Genomic DNA, 24168 nt, shown 5'->3' with positions numbered 1-24168 from the left:
TAAATAACATTTGCGGTTAAATTCAAATGTACCGAATAAAAAATACAATTGAAATGGGTTTCCATTGCATTTTCAACTCTACTGGTTGTTTTATAAATAATATCAAATTAGTTTTATAGCGAATGTGCACGCTCGCCGATACATTGCGCAAATATATTATAGCACATTATGAGATTATTATGGACAAAAGAGTGAGATTATTTGTACATGACAAACACGCAACCATCTACCATCATGTCACCAAAATAAAAACCTCAATATTTATTGGAAAAGTGCCACAAGCTCATCACCGTGCACTTTCACCATCCTGTGAAATGTATCATCATTTATTTCATATGTAGTCTAATAAACTGCATGCTTTCCCGAGTCATAGTGGGAGAATCACATTACACATCATCTCCTGACTCCAAGTCTACTTTGATATGATGGTTATTATATCAATATTTCCGCATAAAGGCTTACCACCGCAATTTCTCACATAAATCACTTTAACTACACAAAAAGGTCGATGTTAAAGGTAGGTTTATTTAGTTTTGTCAACATATGGAAAGTTTACCGATAAAATATGCTGTGACATTTTATTATCTGACATGTAGCCTACTTTGCATGGATACCTGGTTAAAGATGACCACTAGGCAAAAACGGGTTGAATCAGCATTGTTTCCACGTCATTTCAACCAAAAAATATATGTAATGATGTACAATCAACCTGGAAAAACTGATTGGATTTTCAAAAAGCCATCAACTAAGGGAATTACGTATTTGTTTTACCCAACCTTTAGCATAAATTCAATGACATGGTGAAATGTTTCGTTAATTTCACGTTGATTTCACGTTAGTTGACAACTCAACCAAATGTAAATCAAAAACTAGACGTTGAACTGATGTCTGTGCCCAGAGGGGATGTTATTTTCTACACAGAATATCATACAAAATGATTGCCAATACCTTTCTGATTCATATGTCAGTCACTTCAAACCACCATACTTCAGATTGAAATACTGTCAAAGGTCCTGTCAGACTGATTTGTAAAAGACTTTCATAGCCCTAATTAAAAAAGTTTCATAGCCCTATCATTTGTAATTATATAAAAAAAACATTTTTTTACATGGTCAGGTTTGGGAAGCGGTGCTCTAGGGGGGTTTAAATGTGTGCAGGTGAAAATTGGTTTGAGTTGTCATCCCTGAAATAATGAATTATAGGCTGTTTACTTTGCACTCCTATCTTTTATTCCATAAACGTGGAACATATTATGTTTCGTCATGTATACCTTTTCCCTCGTTTAATATCTGAAGTGCACTTCTTTCTGCTGTAGTTTATTCAAACATATTACCATAAACACATGAAGTTACTTTTCAATCACCTTTTGAATACAGTATAATGGATTTTGCTTTATCTTACATTACTATCAACTCGTACAAAACACTTTGCACCCAAATTAAAAATGCAGAAATTCTATTTTTAGCAAACAAATAAAACGAAAATACTCCAGACAGAGCATGTAAAGGTAAAGTCATGCTACAGAAACAGGACACAATTGGGTGGGCCAGTGGCACCCCCTGCATAAACGGTAAAACACATGAGCAACATAAAAGTCTGAGCTATGTACAATAAAATTGTTATTCTACAGAGTCCGGATATGTCTAGTTATATGTGTTGCACTTCTTGGTTTCTAATCCAAATTTACCAAACTGTTTCTAATCCAAGACCAAGAGTGCAGGGCCTAGGCCAGCGTTTACCAAACTCGGTACTCAGGACCCCAAGGGGGTTTTGGTTGAATATTTGAATCAGCTGTGTAGTGCTAGGACCGAGTTTGGGAAACGCTGGCTTGGACCAATACAAGTCAGTTCAAATGGGTTTGAGCCCTCAAAGCAAGTAAGCGAACATGCATAGGAGATCCTTTGTCTGTTTCTTATGTAGGCTAATGTACAACGTTGCAATGTAACACATCTTCATCATCACTTTTAAATCCAAAAAACATGGACATTTAAATTGTTGTAGCCTACAAGTTCATTGGTAAACACATAGGCTACAACCCGCATAATTCATTTGAAAAATAAATGATTGCAACTAATCCAGTTTAGTTGTCTTTCGCTCCATTCGCAGGTAGGCTAGGCTACTAGGTTTAGAGCTGTCTGCAAATGATTTTCATCACGGCTGATATGTCAGCTGTTGTATTGGCAGGCGTTAAGGCTAGACCCGGGACTTTGCAACCCGCTGTATCCAAAGGTTGGGTGCTGTTTCGATTTCAGTCTCAGGGTCGCCAGGCTAGAGTTACATGTGTCTCTGTATACGCTGTAAGGGGAACCGGGAGGCCCATACGGACAGGACGACGAGGACATGGCTGAGTTGATTGTAGCGGTGCCGATGCCGTTAAAATTGCTGATGTTGTTCAGGCCCGCAGTTGGCATCCCCGGTACAGCCGAGTGCCCCCCCATACTTCCGGCCATAGTCATAGAGGAGATGGAGTTAGGAGCTGAGAACATTGACTGGGATGTGAGTGGGCTCATTGAGTTGAAAAAAGTGAAGTTCTTTGTGGACAGATTAGCCGGGGTCAGTCCTTTGTTCGTCCAGTTGTTGTAGGTGTAGGTGGGATACATGTCGTCATAGGGCTGCATGAGGCCACTGAACTGGGGCAGGTAGCTGTTCTTGCACAGGTCCATTTGCTGGTTGCGTTCACGCTTCCTCCATTTGGCCCTGCGATTTTTGAACCACACCTTAAGATCAGAGACAAAAAGAATACATGTATTCAACATGCGATCTATAACAGTAATATAATGTAATAATAAGAACAGTAGTTGTGTTATTATGTTATTACTTGTAACATTTATAATACAATCCATAACAGTCAACTAGAGAGCATATAGCCTAGGCTAGGCCTAACAAGGCCTATGAATTATTAAAAAACCTTCACAAAATTGTCTCTCTAATGTTTTTATTAAAATAACACTTTGTTTGTACTTTATAATGGAAACAAATCGGGAGTCTTAGGGTATATAATTGGAAGTGGGGCTATGTATAGTCTTCCGGGGCACACGGTTGTGGGCTAAAGATCAATTGTCCACAAAGACATGAACGATGTGACACCATAAGCTTAGAGCTGCACAGTGGTGGGTTATATTTAGCTAGAAAAGCCTCCTCATCATTGTGTTTTAGCTGTGGCCTATATCTCGCCGCTCTCACGTCTGCATAGGCACTATGGACCATCAAATTCATCAAAATGATTATCAATAGTTGTATTATCAATAACCGTGAAGTGTTTGCACGGCCCCTTGCAAGACCGCTGAACAAAATGTTCCAGATAAAAAGGTATTCCTCTTGGGCGTCTATTTTAAGAGTGTGTGTAATTCACTTCTGTTGCATAATATAAGGTAAATGTTATGATGTCCTCCTGCTTGGGCGTCTATTTTAAGAGTGTGTGTAATTCACTTCTGTTGCATAATATAAGGTAAATGTTATGATGTCCTCCTGCTTGGGCGTCTATTTTAAGAGTGTGTGTAATTCACTTCTGTTGCATAATATAAGGTAAATGTTATGATGTCCTCCTGCTTGGAGTGTGTGTAATTCGTCTATTTTAAGAGTGTGTGTAATTCACTTCTGTTGCATAATATAAGGTAAATGTTATGATGTCCTCCTGCTTGGGCGTCTATTTTAAGAGTGTGTGTAATTCACTTCTGTTGCATAATATAAGGTAAATGTTATGATGTCCTCCTGCTTGGGCGTCTATTTTAAGAGTGTGTGTAATTCACTTCTGTTGCATAATATAAGGTAAATGTTATGATGTCCTCCTGCTTGGGCGTCTATTTTAAGAGTGTGTGTAATTCACTTCTGTTGCATAATATAAGGTAAATGTTATGATGTCCTCCTGCTTGGGCGTCTATTTTAAGAGTGTGTGTAATTCACTTCTGTTGCATAATATAAGGTAAATGTTATGATGTCCTCCTGCTTGGGCGTCTATTTTAAGAGTGTGTGTAATTCACTTCTGTTGCATAATATAAGGTAAATGTTATGATGTCCTCCTGCTTGGGCGTCTATTTTAAGAGTGTGTGATCCTCTTCGAAATGTTGGAAGTATTCTATAGATGTATGGATAATCATAATATATTAGCCATCAAAAAATATAAATTAAAATTATATTAGGTGCTTATTGGCCTTATTGTCGACTTCTTGCCAACTGACTAGTGCATAGTTGTTTTGATATGTAGGCGTAAACGTATTGGTACTTTACACATGGGACATACGTTAATTGTAGGCCCAGGACACAAAACAACTCAAGCTTATGTTGTTTCTTGCCTATATTGTAATTAAAACACCCGATTTGTTTAGGTGGTTTGGGTTGAATTTTTCAAAAAGGGTTTTCCATAAGCCTAATGTGCAATTACTCGCAAGAACATGTGTATGCATGGCAATATGATATTACTCATTGCACTACACTAAACATTTTTGCTGTAAAATGTTTCTAGAGGAACACGTTACAGTGGATGTGTAGTGAACAATACCCATTATAGCAATAATAAGATCTATGTAAAATTAACTGTTGCCGAACTAAATATTCTAGATTAATTGGCGCAGATACTGTAAGTATATATAAAAACATAGTTAATACAATGTCATCAAAAGTCGATACAGCTGTGTAATGCACCCCCAAGATGGAGGGAAATTATAGCGTAAGATCTACCTCATAAAGTTTGTGATCGTCGTTAATTATTGCAACGATTTCATCCAAGTGGTATTCCGGTGTTGGCTTAAAGTCAAGCAATATACCCAGAACAAGTTTAAATGGAAAGAGTTTTACTGTCATTCATTCACGTCTTTACGGTTTCCCTTTGAATATACACACGTTTTAAGCACGGGCCAAAACGCATCTCGACTCACTTACCCTGACTCTGGCCTCGGTGAGGTTGGTCCACACAGCTATTTCCTCTCTCGTGCTCATGTCGGGGTAGCGGTTCCGCTGAAAGGTGGCCTCGAGCTCCTGCAGCTGCTGGCTGGTGAAATGAGTCCTCTGCCGCCTCGCTTTCTTCTTTTTGGCGTCATCGGCGTTTCCATCGTCACTTCTGTGTTCTACACTCCTCTCCTTTTCTGTGGAAAAACAAACATATACAAATCTGGTTATTGTACTGTAGCTTAACCTGAGTCAGACTTCTTTGATTTGTACACTACTTTGATTTTAGTTCTGCAGCAGAAAAGCATAATATACCTGGCAGGGTGATCCTAACCTTGTTTGAAGTGTCCGTAAATCACTAAAGTAAATGTCAACTCAAAAGTCTGTAAGGCCTACAAAGACCACCAACCAGTAGGCTATCACGGTCGTCAAAACATGGACAGATTTGCTCCGGGTTCAAAATGGATTATTTTAGACGCTCTGTGAGGAATTCATCGGCGTAAATTTAGAACGTTGCTTTTGTTGCAACGTTTGTCCAGTCTTATCTAGAGTCCATTATCTTGTCCATGCCTGTCTTTACAAGAACGCCTTCATTTCATACCTAGACGTAAGAAGGGCAATCATTTTTTTGATTTTTTATGAAAGATCAGTTTAAAACAAACTAGCCATATTGTAGCTGCTGAATGCATTGGCTAGCCCTATTCTTCGTAAGTTTACGTTTTATTATCTCTTTAGTATTAGGTTTATATATTGATATCGTACAACTGATGAGAAGGAGTGGAATATAAAAGAGCTAACATTCCACAGGAGCACAAAATACAACTTCAAACAATTATTATAACTCCTGCATGTCAGTTGTTTAAATATGCAGAAAATATTCGATTTGATCAAACTGTAAGGTTATTGTTATCAAAGTAGGCCTACTAAAACACGACAATTGAAGTTATTTATTTCATTCACAGAAGGTGCTTTGTGTTTCGAATGTATTTGTTAGTGCTCAATGCTATGAACAAAGTTGTAAGCTACGTATGAGTTTCTCTTAATATCGAATACATAGCTTTTTAGCCTTTAATGTTTAACACACAAAAAAATGTCTGTTGTATAGCTTACCTAGCAATTATGAGAGTATGTAATGCAATGTCATTACACCGTTAATGTACCTGTTATTTCAGTATCTGATGACTCGCTGCTTGAGTTCTCCAACGTTTCTCGAGTGTTGTTTGCAGTTCTCGGCAAGTGAAACGTAGAGGCCATGTCGCGCGTCGGTGGGGGTCTCACGGTCTCTGCGATTCTGTCCAAATTCATTCCACCTTGAAAATAATGATGCCGTATTAAATATATGTATTAAATCCTGTATATACGAGCTTTCTCAAACTTCAACAAGAGTGTTTAGGTTTCCATCTGTAGCCAAACACTTGCCATTGCAAGAATAAAATAAAAAAGATTTTCATGAATTTGTTCTCCAGATAAACACTCTTTTCCTAGCAGCAGGGACAGTCTAATGCTTTCAGATTCCGCTGGTGGGGATATGACCGGTGTGGAGGGGTTAAGGGGGCGGGGGGTGGGGGGTGTATTAGGGCGGGGATGGGGGGGTATCCCAGCGGAGTGCATGAGGCCAGCGCAAGTTGCGTTGCCTTAGAAAGTTAGGAAGAAAATGGGCCCTTTATTTTGGCATGTTGAAATATGCTCCAGCGCAATGGAACGGCCCTGCAGCTGAGTGCCATTAGTTAACTTAGAGCCTACACACGCACACGTAATTTATATATCGTATATGAACTGAGCTCAATAAACATTTGTATATAGGCCTGCCTTGTTATTTTCAAGGCCAAACATATATGGAAAGTAGGCTACCTAATTTATAATTTAGTAGCCTATGTACATGAAACAATGACACTGCCACAAAATCTCCCGTAGCCCTAGTCTATCAGTTCATGTGTGGGGACGATTTGATGAGGTATATTTTCAGGCCTTCTAAACATTCACCTAAAAAAAGAAGGTGAGGCAGACCTTGTGTCAAAAGAATGAAGTGGCGTGTGTGTGTGTGTGTGTGTGTGTGTGTGTGTGTGTGTGTGTGTGTGTGTGTGTGTGTGTGTGTGTGTGTGTGTGTGTGTGTGTGTGTGTGTGTGTGTGTGTGTGTGTGTGTGTGTGTGTGTGTGTGAAATAAGTGGCGCCTGCTGGTTGGTCAGAGATGGACTGAGACTGAGATAAAAAGTCACATCACATAGTTATGCTAAATGACTTAAATGTAAATGTAAATGCCCGGCCACTTGAATCCAATCTTGAAAAAGTTTTGTTTTAAAGGAGAAAGGCTCTATATTATATTCTAGACCTATTGACAGCAGCATATTTTCCCGTAATTTAAGTGAAATGTCTGTCACTCATTATAGCGTTAAAATAAATGGAAAATAGTAAAGCATGCTAGGAAATCAACACCATTATCAATCACTTATTATCAAACACTTGCCTACCTGGTTAAATAAAGGTTAAATAAATAAATAAAAAATAAACCTTAAACAATAAAAACAATATGCAAACACAATGAAAACTCGTTTTAAGTTGATAACCATGTGAATGACAACGAAGAAGGCAGAGTGTCAAAATCCTGGATTTGCATAAACATATCTGCAACTATTATTTGGTTTTGGATGATTTTATGGTCTCAATAACATGCAGTATTACAATTACATCTCCAAGTATTGTTGCAAGCGCAAGTGTTTCGCGTGTAGGCATCAACATAAATAAATCACAGCACGTTTTTGGAATTATTCTGCAGTTTTTACCTGATTAAATACAATTCCATTGGAAATTAATGTTGAAATCTAAATTTATAGGCATATTCATGAAATGTTGGTTGAAAATGAGGATGAGGCTGTCGCTGCTTCCTGTTGACGATACATTTTGATAAATAGTCCAATTTCAAAACACTGTTATCACGTGTCAGATAACTTTTTAATTTTTTTCTATGAGCACCGTATAAACTGCACACGCACCAAAAACCCTGTTGCTTTCACAATTGGCAATAAATCACTCATGTCGATTAGGGGGGAAATCAGGTTTGGTCGGTCAATGTGCTGTTGAAATTCCAAAACTCAAAAACCACATGGAGACTGGAGATACAGTATTTTTACATTACTTGTTCTTGGACAACCTGCAGAAGACAGTTCATTTTGTAACGGGTTTCCCCAACATAAAAAGAAACGCAACACTGTTTTGTCAATCACTCATACATTGATTATCACCTTGAAATCAATAGCGCGAGGGGGGGGGGGGTTACACGTCCTGTTAAAACAAACGAACACAGCTCAAAAACCACACGGAATAGAGGAATAATGTTAACATTAGAGGTTAGAGGACAACGTGGAAAGATACCTAGCTACTTTTTGAATTGTTGCATTTTGATTCAAATGGGTCACCAACGCAGTGTGTACATGTTTATTTTTGTTACTCACTTCCATCGATATCATCTTGAAATAAATGGAACAGGGGGCAACGTTTTGGGGTGTATGCGCTGTTAAACTAACACTATTCAAATGCCACATGGAATCTGAGAATACTTTTTACATGACTGGTTAGGAGAGAATTTGTTGAAGACATGTCAGATGGAGATTCGATGAGGCTGCCGAAACGGTACAGAAACAAAACAGTTGCTTTAACTTCATCGAACTTAATCGAATCACGACCCCTGACAAGGTTTGGCTGTTATTTAAGTGATAGTTTGACTCTCAAACCAGTGTAGGCCTATTGGTGTGCTGCCATCGACTGTTATAAAAAGAGCTTCCCGAATGTTCTGTGCAATTTAGTTTAAACATTATAACGGCGTTCAAAATCCTGCAATGGAGAGTCATGTTTAACACAGTCAACGGGCCCAAACCAAATATAGTTCATTAAAATTATTATTATTATTCAATTATTAATCTGTTTAAAGCAATCGATGTAATGTACTCGTGATGACTGTAAACTTGTATATTAACATCACCAATCTGAAGTAAAAATGATGTGAAATTCCACTCAAATGTATGTGGTGAAATTGCGATCGTGTGTAATGTAGTAACACAAACTGTCCTCATTGGGGAAATTGGCGTTAACATGACAAAACAAATCAGTATTATCATTTAGAATGATAGTAAATGAAGCACGCTCACAGTTTTTACAACAATGACATCTACTTTTGACTACATGGAGAGAGTTTTAATATCCTCCTAAGCAAAGTGGAATGTGCCTTCTAGACTAGAGCTTCCCCCACCCATAGGGTCATGGCTAGAAGATTTCCAGCTTTTGTCAAATTAACGTCAAAAGTTATTATTTTTGCATTTTATGTTGCATTTTAGCAAACCTTAACCCAAACCCAAACCCCTTTCATAATCTTTCATAATCTTAACCCAATTATCCTAACCTGCTACGTTAATTATCCTAACCTAAATTCTCATAACCAGCTACTAAAATTCAAATCTGACGTTAATTTGGCAAAAACGGGATCCCTTCTAGCCATGACCCTTCCGTTCCCCTTCCATAGTGACTGGGCAGCAGCCTGAACCTTTGACGTTCCGATTCAGTTCATGACATTTACTTTTGTCAAGAGACCCTGTCGAACTGGAAATAATCCCTTAAGGGTCTTTCAAAAGGCAATTGTGCAACCTTTCAACAATCACTTACTTTTTCATTCATTTGTTCAGGTTCCTCGCCATGCTTAATGCAATATTGTTTTTCTGTAGGCTATTGAACCTCTTTGGATAACGAGTTTTCTTGAGCATTGAATGCACGCCATGCTTTCATCCGGAAGTAGGTCTACGCTCATACCTTATCAATAAAAAAACGGAATCATATACATCAACCAAGTATAAGGCCTTATTGGTGCGTCCACTCTCAAGGCTGTGAATTGGGGTCAATTGAAGTTAAATTTCACATAATCTGGAAACAAAACATTTTTCAATTAATGTAGCTATTGTCTTTCAACTGTCAAATTGATTGAAATCTTAATGGTAAGTATTCAACCCTGGTATAGGGAAGAACTGAGCCAGCAACATAAAATCAAGAGGAACATCCATGTAACACAAACATCTCAGCGAATTAAGAGGTCTAAACTATTCAGAAACCAATATCCAGCCGTTAAAAATAAGTCAAATGTGAGTTGAAGTTAAATCTAACATGTTCGAGGGCGCCTCAAACGTCTCAGTAGGGGGGCTCGCGGTGACGTGATTTGAAGAGAGGGTAGGTAGCCTAGTGGCTACAGCGTTGGACTCGTAACCGAAAGGTTGCAACTCGAATCCCCGAGCTGACAAGGTACAAGGTTATGCACAATCAAATGAATGTTTGCCTCTGTGTGTTAGAGATGCTCATCATAAATAATTACCAACAGAGATGTAGTCGGCATCCTTTTGGGCTTTGGTTCCTAGCCTACGTTAGAGGCAGGACTGTTAGTGTTATTTTATTGACAATCTATATCATAGGCCTAATCTGTTGATATTCTTGCATATACATTGGTGCTGAACGTTCTTATTGGCCTTCATGCGCGTATTGTTGGCTCGTCTGATAATGCATTTTCAATTGTATGGCACTTGCCACTTGCGGGAGGGATGGTTTACAAAAACCCTTTTCATCCACCAAGACAGGTTAAAGGGCAGTAGCAAGATAAACAGTAATTTTTTTTCGGAGGACTGAAAATAAACGCAACGATCGTCATTAATCACAAGCCAAACCAAAAAGTGATTTTTATCGTGTCCTTTATGTCATAGTCACACAAAAAAACACTGAAGGGGCTACGAAAACACTGGGGCTCGAATATAATCGGACACCGTGCGTAACTGGTAAAGGCTATGGATTTAATGACATTATTGATTTAGCGATCATCACATCTCCGCAATCTTGAGTGGATACTTGGCTGTGTGACCCATTCCCGATAACCACCCTGACATTTGAACAAATGTTTAATTCGAAATGGCTCCATCATCCCACTCACGAATGAATGGGTATTACTTTGTACCTTTATTGCTTCAGTCTGCTTTAGATTCATTGACGTTATATCACTCTTGCCTCGTGTTCTCTTCAATAGCCTATAGGCCATGCAAGTAAAACGTTATGTTACGTCCTCGTCAATATTTTACGTATGCTGAGTGGCGATTTTAGCATGTAAATCTTGGTGGGGCAAAAAAAGAAAGAAAGTGGGATGCATGCCAGCAAAGCCAGCAAAGCCACAACAAAACACTAAACAATACATTAATTGCAATATGACGGTGACAAACGGTGCCCACAAACTGTTAGGGCCTACTTAAAGCTGTCTCAACAGCAGTCCCAACATCTTACCACTGCTATCAGTGAAACCTTGTCTGGCAGCGAAACAGTTCATCCAGCCTCATTTATTGCCTTAAAAAAACTACCTGATATGGCTGACTTGCTTAAAACACATGTGGTTTCTACTGACAATTGAGATGTACAAACTATAAGGGGACAAAAGTGGATACGAGGAAATATGTCATTTCGATTAAGACATTAATGAGCGAGCTAGGACAGATGTAGTCAATATAACTATTTGTTCAGCCCTTTTGAAATGTACAACCACATAATTCAGAACATGGGCCGGGCCGTTCTTACAGTGTTCTCCCTCTACACCAAGTAGAACCATAGGATAAATAAAGGGGACATATAAGCAGACAATGAAAGCTCTTACACTATTTGATGATTACATTTCTCTAACACAGGTTATAGGCGAAAATAAGAGGGGAAAATACACAAAATTAGGCACATGGGTTACTAACATCTTACTACACAACATACACTTAGTATTACTTTCTTAGCTACAGTATACATATCTCCCTGGCATATTACATCATTTATGCAGTAGCATACAATACATTTTTGGACTCAGCTTCTTGTGCTGTGATCACATGAAGGTGGTGCGGCAGTCCTTAATGGGCAAATTCTGTCATCAAACTTTGTCATCAAAGTCTGGCATTCTCTGGATTTATGGTGCTTTCAAGACAACTGGGAATGCGGAATTAAACAAGGTCGAATCATGAGGACATCAGTGATCTTCAGGTTATAGCTTTAAAATAGAGGCCAGAGTTCCAGATTTACAATGCCAAGTTGGATGACCGTTCAAAACCTATTTTCCCAGTCAGAGCTAGTTTTTCTTTCAAGCTCCTAGTTGTCCTGAAGTCACTGAAATCAGATTTCCCAGTTCCAAGTTAACAGTTGTTTTGAGTGTGGCACAAATCATGATTCATTGACAGCATGGCCCATGTTGAATGTTTATAATTTTAAGCTTGGAAAAGAGACCCTTAATCACAGATTTGGGACCACACAGGCACTCCTCTGAATAGCAGGCTAGTGATTGCTTTGCAATGCATGCAGTTAGCAACTAATTACTTCCAAAACACTCATTGTCGAATTTGCGATTTTCAACTTGTTGTGTAATGTTTATGTCCAATGGCCGATGAGCGCCGATATGTTTTATCTATAATTTATCTTCATTATTTCTATTCATATGACAACGATTAAAACGGATTTGCCAGTAGAATGTCGACTTGAAAGTATGATGTCAGTCTAATCAAAGCTACTATAGATTTGGCGTCATTTTATCTGTGGCCTTGAGCCTTCTTGGATGGGCACTTCTAATGTAACTCTATGGCAGCACCCAAGGGCCTCACATTTTCTAGCTCTACCCTTAGACTTGGCTGTGACGTAGTGTCCCCATGAGTGACAGAACACTGAGACAATCATGGCACAACTAGAGAACATTACCAATCCCCTACGCTGGCTGCCCCACCACCACAGAAAGCACTGAGTTAGGCTGAAACACCTGCATTTTGGAGCTGAAAACAAAACAGAGTTGATGTTTGTATGCAGCTTTATTAACTCAATTATTATTATTATTAGTTTTTACATTGTTTGCAAACTGATATGTGAGACGTATTAATGCCAAAATAACATGCAAAACAGGCAAGCATCCCCAAGAAATATATATGCAATATATACAGTTGAAGTCGGAAGTTTACATACACCTTAGCCAAACATATTTAAACTCAGTATTTCACAATTCCTGACATTTAATCCTCGTAAAAATTCCCTGTCTTAGGTCAATTAGGATCACCACTTTATTTTAAGAATGTGATATGTCATAATAATAGTAGAGAAAATTATTTATTTCATATTTTATTTATTTTATCACATTCCCAGTGGGTCAGATGTTTACATGCACTCAATTATTATGTGGTAGCATTGCCTTTAAATTGTTTGACTTGGGTAAAACATTTTGGGTAGCCTTCCACAAGCTTCCCACAATAAGTTGGGTGAATATAGGCCCATTCCTCCTAACAGAGCTGGTGTAACTGAGTCAGGTTTGTAGGCCTCATTGCTCGCATACGCTTTTTCAGTTCTGCCCATACATTTCCTAGGGGATTTAGGTCAGGGCTTTGTGATGGCCCCTCCAATTACCTTAACTTTGTTGTCCTTGAGCCATTTTGCCACAACTTTGGAAGTGTGCTTGGGGTCATTGTCCATTTGGAAGACTCATTTGCGACCAAGCTTTAACTTCCTGACTGATGCATTGAGATGTTGCTTCAATATATCCACATAATTTTCGTGCCTCATGATGCCATCTATTTTGTGAAGTACACCAGTCCCTCCTGCAGCAAAGCACCCCCAGAACATGATTCTGCCACCCAGAGCTTCACGGTTGGGATGGTGTTCTTCGGCTTGCAAGCCTCCCCTTTTTCCTCCAAACATAACGATGGTCATTATGGCCAAACAGTTCTATTTTTGTTTCATCAGACCAGACAATGTTTCTCCAAAAAGTACAATCTTTGTCCCCATGTGCAGTTGCAAACCGTAGCCTTGCTGAGCAGCCTTTCAGGTTATGTCGATATAGGACTCATTTGACTGTGGATACAGATAGTTTTGTACCTGTTTCTTCCAGCATCTTCACAAGTTCCTTTGCTGTTCTGAGATTGATTTGCACTTTTCGTACCCAAGTATGTTCATCTCTAGGAGACAGAACGTGTCTCCTTCCTGACTGATATGACGGCTGCGTGGTCCTTTGGTGTTTATACTCGCATACTACAGATTAACATGGTACCTTCAGGTGTTTGGAAATTGCTCCTAAGGCTGAACCAGACATGTGGTGGTCTACAATTTTTTTCTGGGCTCTTGGCTGATTTCTTTTGGTTTTCCCATGATGTCAAGCAAAGAGGCACTGAGTTTGAAGGTAGGCCTTGAAATACATCCACAGGTACACTTCCAATTGACTCAAATGATGTCAATTAGCCTATCAGAAGCCATGCCATCATTTTCTGGTATTTTCCAAGCTGTTTAAAGGCACTGTCAACTTAGTGTATGTAAACTTCTGACCCACTGGAAATGTGATGCAGTGAATTATAAGTGAAATAATCTGGCTGTAAACAATTGTTGGAAAAATTACTTGTGTCATACACAAAGTAGATGTCCTAACCGACTTGCCAAAACATATATATATAGCCCCACACTTTTAGGTAAAAACAAATTATATATATATATATATATATATATATATATATATATTTGTTTTTACCTATATATATATATATATATATATATATTTATTTAACCTAAAAATGTCGGGCTCAAAACAAGCTGCCCTAGATTACTGGTCGCCACTGCGTATGTCTATTGCTTAAATGGAATGGGAAAACATGCGAAAGCACGACAATAATTTATAGAGCTCTATGATCCATCAATGATTTCCGTCCGCATTTATTTCTGTGATACTGCGTAATTAGGCAGAATAAAAGTGTATGCAAACAAATGGTTTAAACGAATCGTCTAGACCTGATTTATTTCATATATTCTTGGCAAATACCTACCTATCTGTAGGCTATCAAACCACAACAATACATTGAACGGGTATCTTCGCTAATGTTTGCGCATAAGGGCTATATTCTATCTACAAGGCCACCCTTGCCCTGATATTTAATTAGCAGTGTAATTTACATTTACGCAATCAACTAGTTATTTTATAATTGAATGGATGTAGCCTAGTCAAACAATTGAAGTAGCCCCTTTTGCCGCAGTAAGGTAGCATACAGACAAAATATGTCTGTCATGAAACAAATCCCTCATAACGAAGCATGAACTTGAAGAATGCCAGATGCATATAACCCGAGAATATTAGCCTATGGGTATGATGAAGGCTTTATTATGCATTCATAGGCTGTCAATGGAGCACAAAAAAATTATATTCTCAACACCATATTCGTTTATAAGCTGCTTGTTTAACTGACAATGCGTTGTGGTAGCATATATTATAGTATTTGCCCAGGCTTTATGAATGCATAATAAACCATGTTTGACCAGTAAAATGTTACAAATGTCTAAAAGAAGTAACGGCCAAGCATGCAGTAATACCTGTATTTCCGCAAGGGATTACATTATTCGACAAAATAAATTCCATTTAGATGCCTGAAAAACAAAATAACAATGTACATTCACCATCATATTATTTATACAGGGTGGTCATTGTAACCTTCTAATCTATAGCCTATTGACACATCCACTTTAATCAGGGATAATATTGGCCTATAGCATTGGCTCCACTGAATAGCGTTTACGCACGTTTCCTTTTGCTTAGTAGAAATGAAAATATAACGACACAAATTCAAGCACAACTTGTGAAAAACGCTCAGTAATCGAGTCCTTTTTGGCTACACTTATTCATCAATTGGAATAATGCTGACCTTTAGTTTTAAAAGATTCAGAAATACCGTTGCAAAAGTCGATCTTTATCGTGATGTAAACACATAACCTCTTTTATATGCGCGCACACACACACACACACACACACACACACACACACACACACACACACACACACACACACACACACACACACACACACACACACACACACACACACACACACACACACACACACACACACAGATTAGTAACATAATAGTACATTCACTCATTAATAGGTACTTTTATTACATCCTCTTATGATATGAGGTTGTATTTCTTCTGACAACTCACCTCTCATGTAATATTGTTAATTCTCAAACGTCTTCTATTCGGAGCCTATTGTCATCCATGCACTCATTCAGAAAAACATTACTCAATTCAACATTTTATCGCAATACTCCAACACCCCACCTATATTCCCTGACAAGGTTTGTAATCTTCTCCTACAAAAGTCAATGCATGCCCATGCGTAATACTCAAAACACAGGAGGTTGGTGGAACCTTAATTGGGGAGGACGGGCTCATGGTAATAGCTGGAGCGGAAACCGTGGACTGGTATCAAATACTTCAAACATATGGTTTCCATGTGTTTGATGCCATTCCATCTGCTCCGTTTCAGCTGTTAGTATGAGCCGTCCTTCCCTCAAAAGCCTCCACTGGCTCGAAGCCGATGTATCCTCCACTTGACATAGACTGGAGAGGCCTTGTACTCTTGGACACAATAAAAACATGCAATCCGAGTCACTGTCTTATAATTTAGGGGGACCAAGTGGCACAGCGTTCTAAGGCTCTATCGATTTAACTGACTTGCCAGATTAAATAAAAAATACAAATTAATACATACCAAGGCATATATTTTCTGCACAACTCGAATAGCCTACTCACCAGTTAATTCCCAGAAAATAAATAAACAAATCTTTACTCTGTCCCCATGCAGGTGTGAAATAGATCCACTTAAGTGCGGGCATATGCTGTGTCCAAGTATGCGCTTTGATAGCTTCTCTGCGTCGCTTTGTTTTTTTTTCTGGAGACCTTTTTCCTGTCCCGGTGACGTCACGGCGGCGCACCTCACGACACAGTAATGCGCATTTAGCCTACGGTGAGGAGATGTACAAGCAGCTGATCTCTTTGAAGGCTGAGAAAACCCTAAACAAATGCTTTTGAATATTAATATGTTTAGTGAATTCGTTTAGATTTTTTTTTGTATTTCTGGTGAAGAAGATATAGTCTATAGCCAATAGCCTTCCTCGACATGGGGAAATAGGGTTTATTTTTGTATAGGCTATCTAGCCTACTCTACATTTTGAACGAAATTCTAACAATGTATCTTATGCAAGCACTTAAAATGCATTTTGGAAAGATAATATGATGTAAAAAATATATTTATAGTTTTAGAGCTATCTGTTTTTTTTCCCATTTCGCTCGGTTCAGGTTGCTATAGTTCCATTAGAATTGCGCGTTAAATAACAATTCTCACTGAAAATGAATTATGCTTGCAGCAGATGCACATATTGCTTTTAAAGCTTAATATATCAGTTGCAACTATTTAAACAACATTTTATTACACAACATTTAGCCTCCTTTTCAAATCAGTTGTAAACGATAAGGTACACATACATACTAATAAGTTACACAGCCATTAAATAGGTTTTTAATTTGATTCAACTTGTTCACAATGCAAAATGTCATAACGCATGCAGCTCATTATTTCCCTTTTAAATACATTTTTATTTTTTTTATGAATGAGCCACTGGTATTTGTATGGCTGTGTGAATTGACCCTCAACATTGCTTTAGGTAGCCTGTATTCTCATCAGTATAGTAGAAATAAACATTTGCTCAGCATTAATGCTAGAGCGGTCTAAGGCACTGCATCTCAGGGCAAGAGGTGTTACTACAGTCCCTGGTTCAAATCCAGGCTGCGTCACATCTGGCCGTGATTGTGAGTCCCGTGCACAATTGGCCCGGGGTACACCGTCATTGAAAATAATATTTTGTTCTTAACTGACTTGCCTAGTTAAATAAAACCTTATCAGTATATATGCACATATTCATGTTCTTTATGAAATGTTTGCTATTATACATTTTCAAACTATTTAAAATAACATATTAAATGTAGCCCAATGAAAGGTAATAACTAGTTTATTTATTAGGCATAAACAGCAGAAAAACATGTTTTGAATTTGAAATAAATATTAACACAGGCCTAATGAATGAATCCTTATACTGGTTGTATGTATAGGCCAATTGGACTAATCTGCCAGTATCTCCTGTTTAGATTAATAATCGAAATCAAAAGAATATCGGAAAAAAAACGTTTGAGTCATTTTACTATCGAGTACATGGGTTAATAGACCTTGTTACATGTGTACCCTGGAATGGAGGCATGGCTTAGCTGGGGTGAGGAAGCCCTGTCTAAAGATTCAAACCGGAACCTTTTTGTGATGGGAGGGGTTCAATTTTTAACCTTTGTAATGATATATTGTAGCGTTGGCAGCCTATCAGATTGAGGCGTGGCTTCAGATAGTTATTTGTGGCCAGCCATTAGCATACATGTCATTCCCGTTCATCATGTTATGTTTGTATACTGAAAAGTAAAATGTTGATTGAATATTTATGCATAGTACATGTTCTAATATAGTATTATATCTTTGCTGGTACATACGGTAATAAAGTGGTAACTCTTCCAACTTTGGTATTTGCAGACAGTAGGCTCTCCACCACTGTTAGCCTCATTGAAGCTACAAAACGGCCATCATTCAACCTTAACATGTGATGACAATACTACAGAACAGATGAACAGGAATGACATCTACTCTAAAGGGTGGCAAAAATTTTATTTTATTTTATATAAGCCACTCCTCCACTCCAGGGTTCCTCCAAGAACCAGTTGCTACGTTAAACCATTTAAGGGATATTTTGTGATTTTGGCAATATCTACTTCCAGAGTCAGATGAACTTGCGGATACCATTTTTATGTCTCCGCGTGCAGTTTGAAGGAAGTTGCTAACTAGCGTTAGTGCAACGACTGGAAGTCTATGGGTATCTGTTAGCATGTATGGCACATGAAACTAACTCTTCATACTAGACACAGATACATAAAAATGGTATCCACAAGTTTATCTGACTCTGGTGAAGTACAGTAGATGAAGGGCATCATTGCCAAAATCTCGAAGTATCCCTTTAAAGGTTCCTCCAAGAACCGGGCCGACTCTTTTCTCTGTATATATCAATGATGTTGCTCTTGCTGCGGGCGATTCCCTGATCCACCTCTACGCAGACGACACCATTCTATATACTTTCGGCCCGTCATTGGACACTGTGCTATCTAACCTCCAAACGAGCTTCAATGCCATACAGCACTCCTTCCGTGGCCTCCAACTGCTCTTAAACGCGAGTAAAACCAAATGCATGCTTTTCAACCGATCGCTGCCTGCACCCGCATGCCCGACTAGCATCACCACCCTGGATGGTTCCGACCTTGAATATGTGGACATCTATAAGTACCTAGGTGTCTGGCTAGACTGCAAACTCTCCTTCCAGACTCACATCAAACATCTCCAATCGAAAATCAAATCAAGAGTCGGCTTTCTATTCCGCAACAAAGCCTGCCTCCTTCACTCACGCCGCCAAGCTTACCCTAGTAAAATTGACTATCCTACCGATCCTCGATTTCGGCGATGTCATCTACAAAATGGCTTCCAACACTCTACTCAGCAAACTGGATGCAGTCTATCATAGTGCCATCCGTTTTGTCACCAAAGCACCTTATACCACCCACCACTGCGACTTGTATGCTCTAGTCGGCTGGCCCTCCTCGCTACATATTCGTCGCCAGACCCACTGGCTCCAGGTCATCTATAAGTCCATGCTAGGTAAAGCTCCGCCTTATCTCAGTTCACTGGTCACGATGGCAACACCCATCCGTAGCACACGCTCCAGCAGGTGTATCTCACTGATCATCCCTAAAGCCAACACCTCATTTGGCCGCCTTTCGTTCCAGTACTCTGCTGCCTGTGACTGGAACGAATTGCAAAAATTGCTGAAGTTGGAGACTTTTATCTCCCTCACCAACTTCAAACATCAGCTATCCGAGCAGCTAACCGATCGCTGCAGCTGTACATAGTCTATTGGTAAATAGCCCACCCATTTTCACCTACCTCATTCCCATACTGTTTTTATACTGTTTTTTTTATTTATTTATTTACTTTTCTGCTCTTTTGCACACCAATATCTCTACCTGTACATGACCATCTGATCATTTATCACCCCAGTGTTAATCTGCAAAATTGTATTATTCGCCTACCTCCTCATGCCTTTGCACACATTGTATATAGACTGCCCATTTTTTTTTCTACTGTGTTATTGACTTGTTAATTGTTTACTCCATGTGTAACTCTGTGTTGTCTGTTCACACTGCTATGCTTTATCTTGGCCAGGTCACAGTTGCAAATGAGAACTTGTTCTCAACTAGCCTACCTGGTTAAATAAAGGTGAAAAAAAAAAAAAAAAAAAAAAAAACCTTAATTACTTCTTCAGGCTAGGGTCTATTTTTCTCCACTTCCTGTCTGACTGGTGTGCCCAAAGTAAACTGCCTGTTGCTCAGGCTCTGAAGCCAGGATATGCACGTAATCGGTACCATTGGAAAGAAGACACTCTGAAGTCTGTAGAAATTTTTAAAATAATGTAGGAGAGTATAACACAATAGATATGGTAGGAAAAATCCAAAGACAAACCAACCGGAATGTTCTTTTTTTTGAAAGCCCATGCTGTTACAATGGAAAGTATAGGGGCATATCCAAATCCAGCTCCCAGATTGCAGTTCCTATGGCTTCCACTAGATGTCAAAAGTCTTTGATCAAGGTTTCATGCTTTTTTCTTCCAAAACCAGGAAGAATAATGAGTTTTAGTACTGGGACTCAGAGTTGGAAATCAGTCTGTGTGCGCGATGAAGAGGAAGCGCACATGCTAAAATCGCTTTCATATTGAACATACTTCTTTCCTTATGAAATATTATAGTTTAATTACATTTGAATTACCCAAGGATTATATAGAAACATATTTTGACTTGTTTTAACAAAGTTTAGCAGTAGCTTTTTGGATTCCTTTCTCTGCATGTTGAATGAGTGGATTACTTAAATCGATGGCGCCAACAACTTTTTGGGATATAAAGAAGAATTTTATCTAACAATTCAACACTACATGCTGTTGCTGGGACCCTTTGGATTGCAAATCAGAGGAAGATTTCAAAAAGTAAGTGAACATTTAATTGCTATTTGGGAATTTATGAAACCTGTGCTGGTTGAAAAATATTTTGATGTGGGGCGCTGTCCTCAAACAATCACATGGAATGCTTTTGCTGTAAAGTCTATTGTAAATCAGACAATAAAGTTAGATTATCAAGAATGTAAGCTTTTAACTGATATAAGACACTTGTATGTACCTAAATGTTTAATATCCATCATTTTTATGATTATTTATTTGTTTTATTTATTTATTTTAATGGAAGTGGAAGTTGTCGAAGTTGTCGACAGGTGTCCCGCTAGCGAGACGCCTAGCCGTAAGAAGTTTTTAACTAACCGAAGATGCAAATAGGAACCATTGACTAGTAATCTCTATCGACTAGCATCTTTAGGGTCCCTCTAGTTACCACAAATTCTAAGAGTGTACCTCATTCAGGAATCAGAATAAATTGGAGCTAGTGAGCTTTCATAAGCCTATTGTGCATTTTCTTGAAAGAAATCCAAACTCAAATGTGTACATTTATGCCATCGAATAGTGAGGGCATACAGCAATTACTTGAAATAATTGTTTATAGTTCAAGACTATATGCCTACATGTGCAGATCTGTAATCACATAAAATAATTAGGCTTATTTATTCAGCCTCACCATGCATTTTTTGGGGCAATTTTAGACAAAACTGTAGTAAATCGTATACCTTTCCGTGTTCAAACAAATGTTGTGGATAACCATGCCATTTTGCACACGATTTAGTAACTGTTATACTTTTTTGTTATGTTCTACATGTCCTACTACTGGATGACACATTGCATGGCTTTATCATGCTGTATCCAGCACTTAGAAAAAAAGGTGCTATCTAGAATCTAAAATGGTTGTTCGTCTGTCCCATAGGAGAACTCTTTCAAGAACCCTTTTTGGTTCCATTTAGTTGTGGCCAAAAGTTTTGAGAATGACACAAATGTACATTTTCACAAAGTCTGCTGCCTATGATGGCAATTTGCATATACTCCAGAATGTTATGAAGAGTGATCATTTGAATTGCAATTAATTGCCAAGTCCCTCTTTGCCATGCAAAGGAACTGAATCCCCCCAAAAACATTTCCACTGCATTTCAGCCCTGCCACAAAAGGACCAGCTGGCATCATGTCAGTGATTCTCTCGTTAACACAGGTGTGAGTGTTGACGAGTTGAGTTCGAATAACAGACTGGAAGCTTCAAAGGAGGGTGGTGCTTGGAATGATTGTTCTTCCTCTGTTATCCATGGTTACCTGCAAGGAAACACATGCCGTCATCATTGCTTTGCACAAAAAGGTCTTCACAGGCAAGGATATTGCTGCCAGTAAGATTGCACCTAAATCAACCATTTATCGGATCATCAAGAACTTCAAAGAGAGCGGTTCAATTGTTGTGAAGAAGGCTTCAGGGCACCCAAGAAAGTCCAGCAAGTGCCAGGACCGTCTCCTAAAGTTGATTCAGCTGCGGGATCGGGGCACCACCAATACAGAGCTTGCTCAGGAATGGCAGCAGGCAGGTGTGAGTGCATCTGCACACACAGTGAGGTGAAGGAGGATTTTGGAGGATGGCCTGGTGTCAAGAAGGGCAGCAAAGAAGCCACTTCTCTCCAGGAAGAACATCAGGGACAGACGGATATTCTGCAAAAGGTACAGGGATTGGACTGCTGAGATCTGGGGTAAAGTAATTTTCTCTGGGGTAAAGTAATTTTCTCTTTCTCTTGTTTGGGGCATCCGGAAAAAGCTTGTCCGGAGAAGGCAAGGTGAGCGCTACCATCAGTCCTGTGTCATGCCAACAGTAAAGCATCCTGAGACCATTCATGTGTGGGGTTGCTTCTCAGCCATGGGAGTGGGCTCACTCACAATTTTGCCTAATAACACAGCCATGAATAAAGAATGGCACCAACACATTCTCCGAGAGCAACTTCTCCCAACCATCCAGGAACAGTTTGGTGACGCACAATGCCTTTTCTAGCATGATGGAGCACCTTGCCATAAGGAAAAAGTGATAACTAAGTGGCTCCGGGAACAAAACATCAGTATTTTGGGTCCATGGCCAGGAAAATCCCCAGACCTTAATCCCATTGAGAATTTGTGGTTAATCCTCAAGAGGTGGGTGGACAAACAAAAACCCACAAATTCTGACAAACTCCAAGCATTGATTATGCAAGAATGGGCTGCCATCAGTCAGGATGTGGCCCAGAAGTTAATTGACAGCATGCCAGGGCAGATTGCAGAGGTCTTGAAAAAGAAGGGTCAACACCGCAAATATTAACTCTTTGCATCAACTTCATGTAATTGTCAATAAAAGCATTTGACATTTATAAAATGCTTGTAATTATACTTCAGAAATTCCATAGTAACATCTGACAAAAACATCTAAAGACACTGAAGCAGCAAAATTTGTGGAAATTAATATTTGTGTCATTCTCAAAACTTTTGGCCATGACTGTAGAATCAGGTTCTACCTGGAACCAAAAAGGGTTTTCCTATCAGGACAAGCCAAAGAACCCTTTTAGAACCCTTTTTCTAACAGTGTAGGCCTTCGGCCTGTGAGGCAAAACATATTCCCAATCACGCTACAGCTCACTTTGTACTTATTTAAGGCATTGTCCCTTGTTAACTCGACCAAGAGCTATGCACAGTGGTGGAGAAAGTAGTCTATTGTCATACTTGAGTAAAGGTAAAGATACCTTAATAGAAAATTACTCAAGTAAAATTGAAAGTCTCCCAGTAAAATACTACTTGATTAAAAGTCTAAAAATATTTGGTTTTAAATGTACTTAAGTATCAAAAGTAAAAGTATAAACCATTTCAAATTCCGTATATTAAGCAAACCAGACGGCACCATTTTCTTATTTTTTAAATTTACGGATAGCCAGGGGCACACTCCAACACTCAGACATCATTTACAAATTAAGCATTTGTGTTTAGTGAGTCTGTCAGATCAGAGGCAGTAGGGATGACCAGGGATGTTCTCTTGATAAGTGTGTGAATTGGACCATTTCCCTGTCAAATTGTAACGAGTACTTTTGGGTGTCAGGGAAAATGTATGGAGTAAAAAGTACATTATTTTCTTTAGGAATGTAGTGAAGTTGAAGTAAAAGTTGAAAAAAGTATTAATAGTAAAGTACAGATACCCCAAAAAACTACTTAAGTAGTACTTTAACATATTTTTACTAAAGTACTTTACACCACTGGCTATGCATGAAACAAAGCACGCTCTGTGAGAACACTTCCAGGAGGATTAGGCCAGAGCTCTTGGGATGAGGGAGTCCCTCCAGGATAGAAGAGGAATAGAGCAGCACAACCATTTCTAATTCTG

At 38.8% G+C, this 24168-nt stretch overlaps 1 protein-coding gene across 1 annotated transcript; it reads right to left on the bottom strand.

Annotated features, from left to right (window-relative positions):
* Positions 1–511: 511 nt before the first annotated feature.
* Positions 512–16039, bottom strand: LOC115134603 (pituitary homeobox 1-like). Its single transcript, XM_029668762.2, has 4 exons — positions 15883–16039; positions 6045–6194; positions 4879–5081; positions 512–2717 (listed from the first exon to the last, which is right to left on the bottom strand). The coding sequence occupies exons 1-4, from the start codon at positions 15887–15889 to the stop codon at positions 2166–2168; spliced, it is 912 nt and encodes a 303-aa protein (XP_029524622.1). The 5' UTR covers positions 15890–16039; the 3' UTR covers positions 512–2165.
* Positions 16040–24168: the final 8129 nt, after the last annotated feature.

Source organism: Oncorhynchus nerka, linkage group LG9a (genome assembly GCF_034236695.1).
Source record: "Oncorhynchus nerka isolate Pitt River linkage group LG9a, Oner_Uvic_2.0, whole genome shotgun sequence".
NCBI lineage: Eukaryota > Metazoa > Chordata > Actinopteri > Salmoniformes > Salmonidae > Oncorhynchus > Oncorhynchus nerka.
Note: the sequence above shows the minus strand (reverse complement) of the source record. Positions and strands in the feature narration are given on the sequence as shown.

Excerpts from the sequence above, each read along its gene's own strand:
- LOC115134603 (XM_029668762.2), bottom strand. Across the intron at positions 5,082-6,044 it reads ATCAGATACTGAAATAACAG|AAAAGGAGAGGAGTGTAGAA; the intron begins GTACATTAACGG and ends GTTTTTCCACAG. Across the intron at positions 2,718-4,878 it reads TCACCGAGGCCAGAGTCAGG|GTGTGGTTCAAAAATCGCAG; the intron begins GTAAGTGAGTCG and ends TCTGATCTTAAG.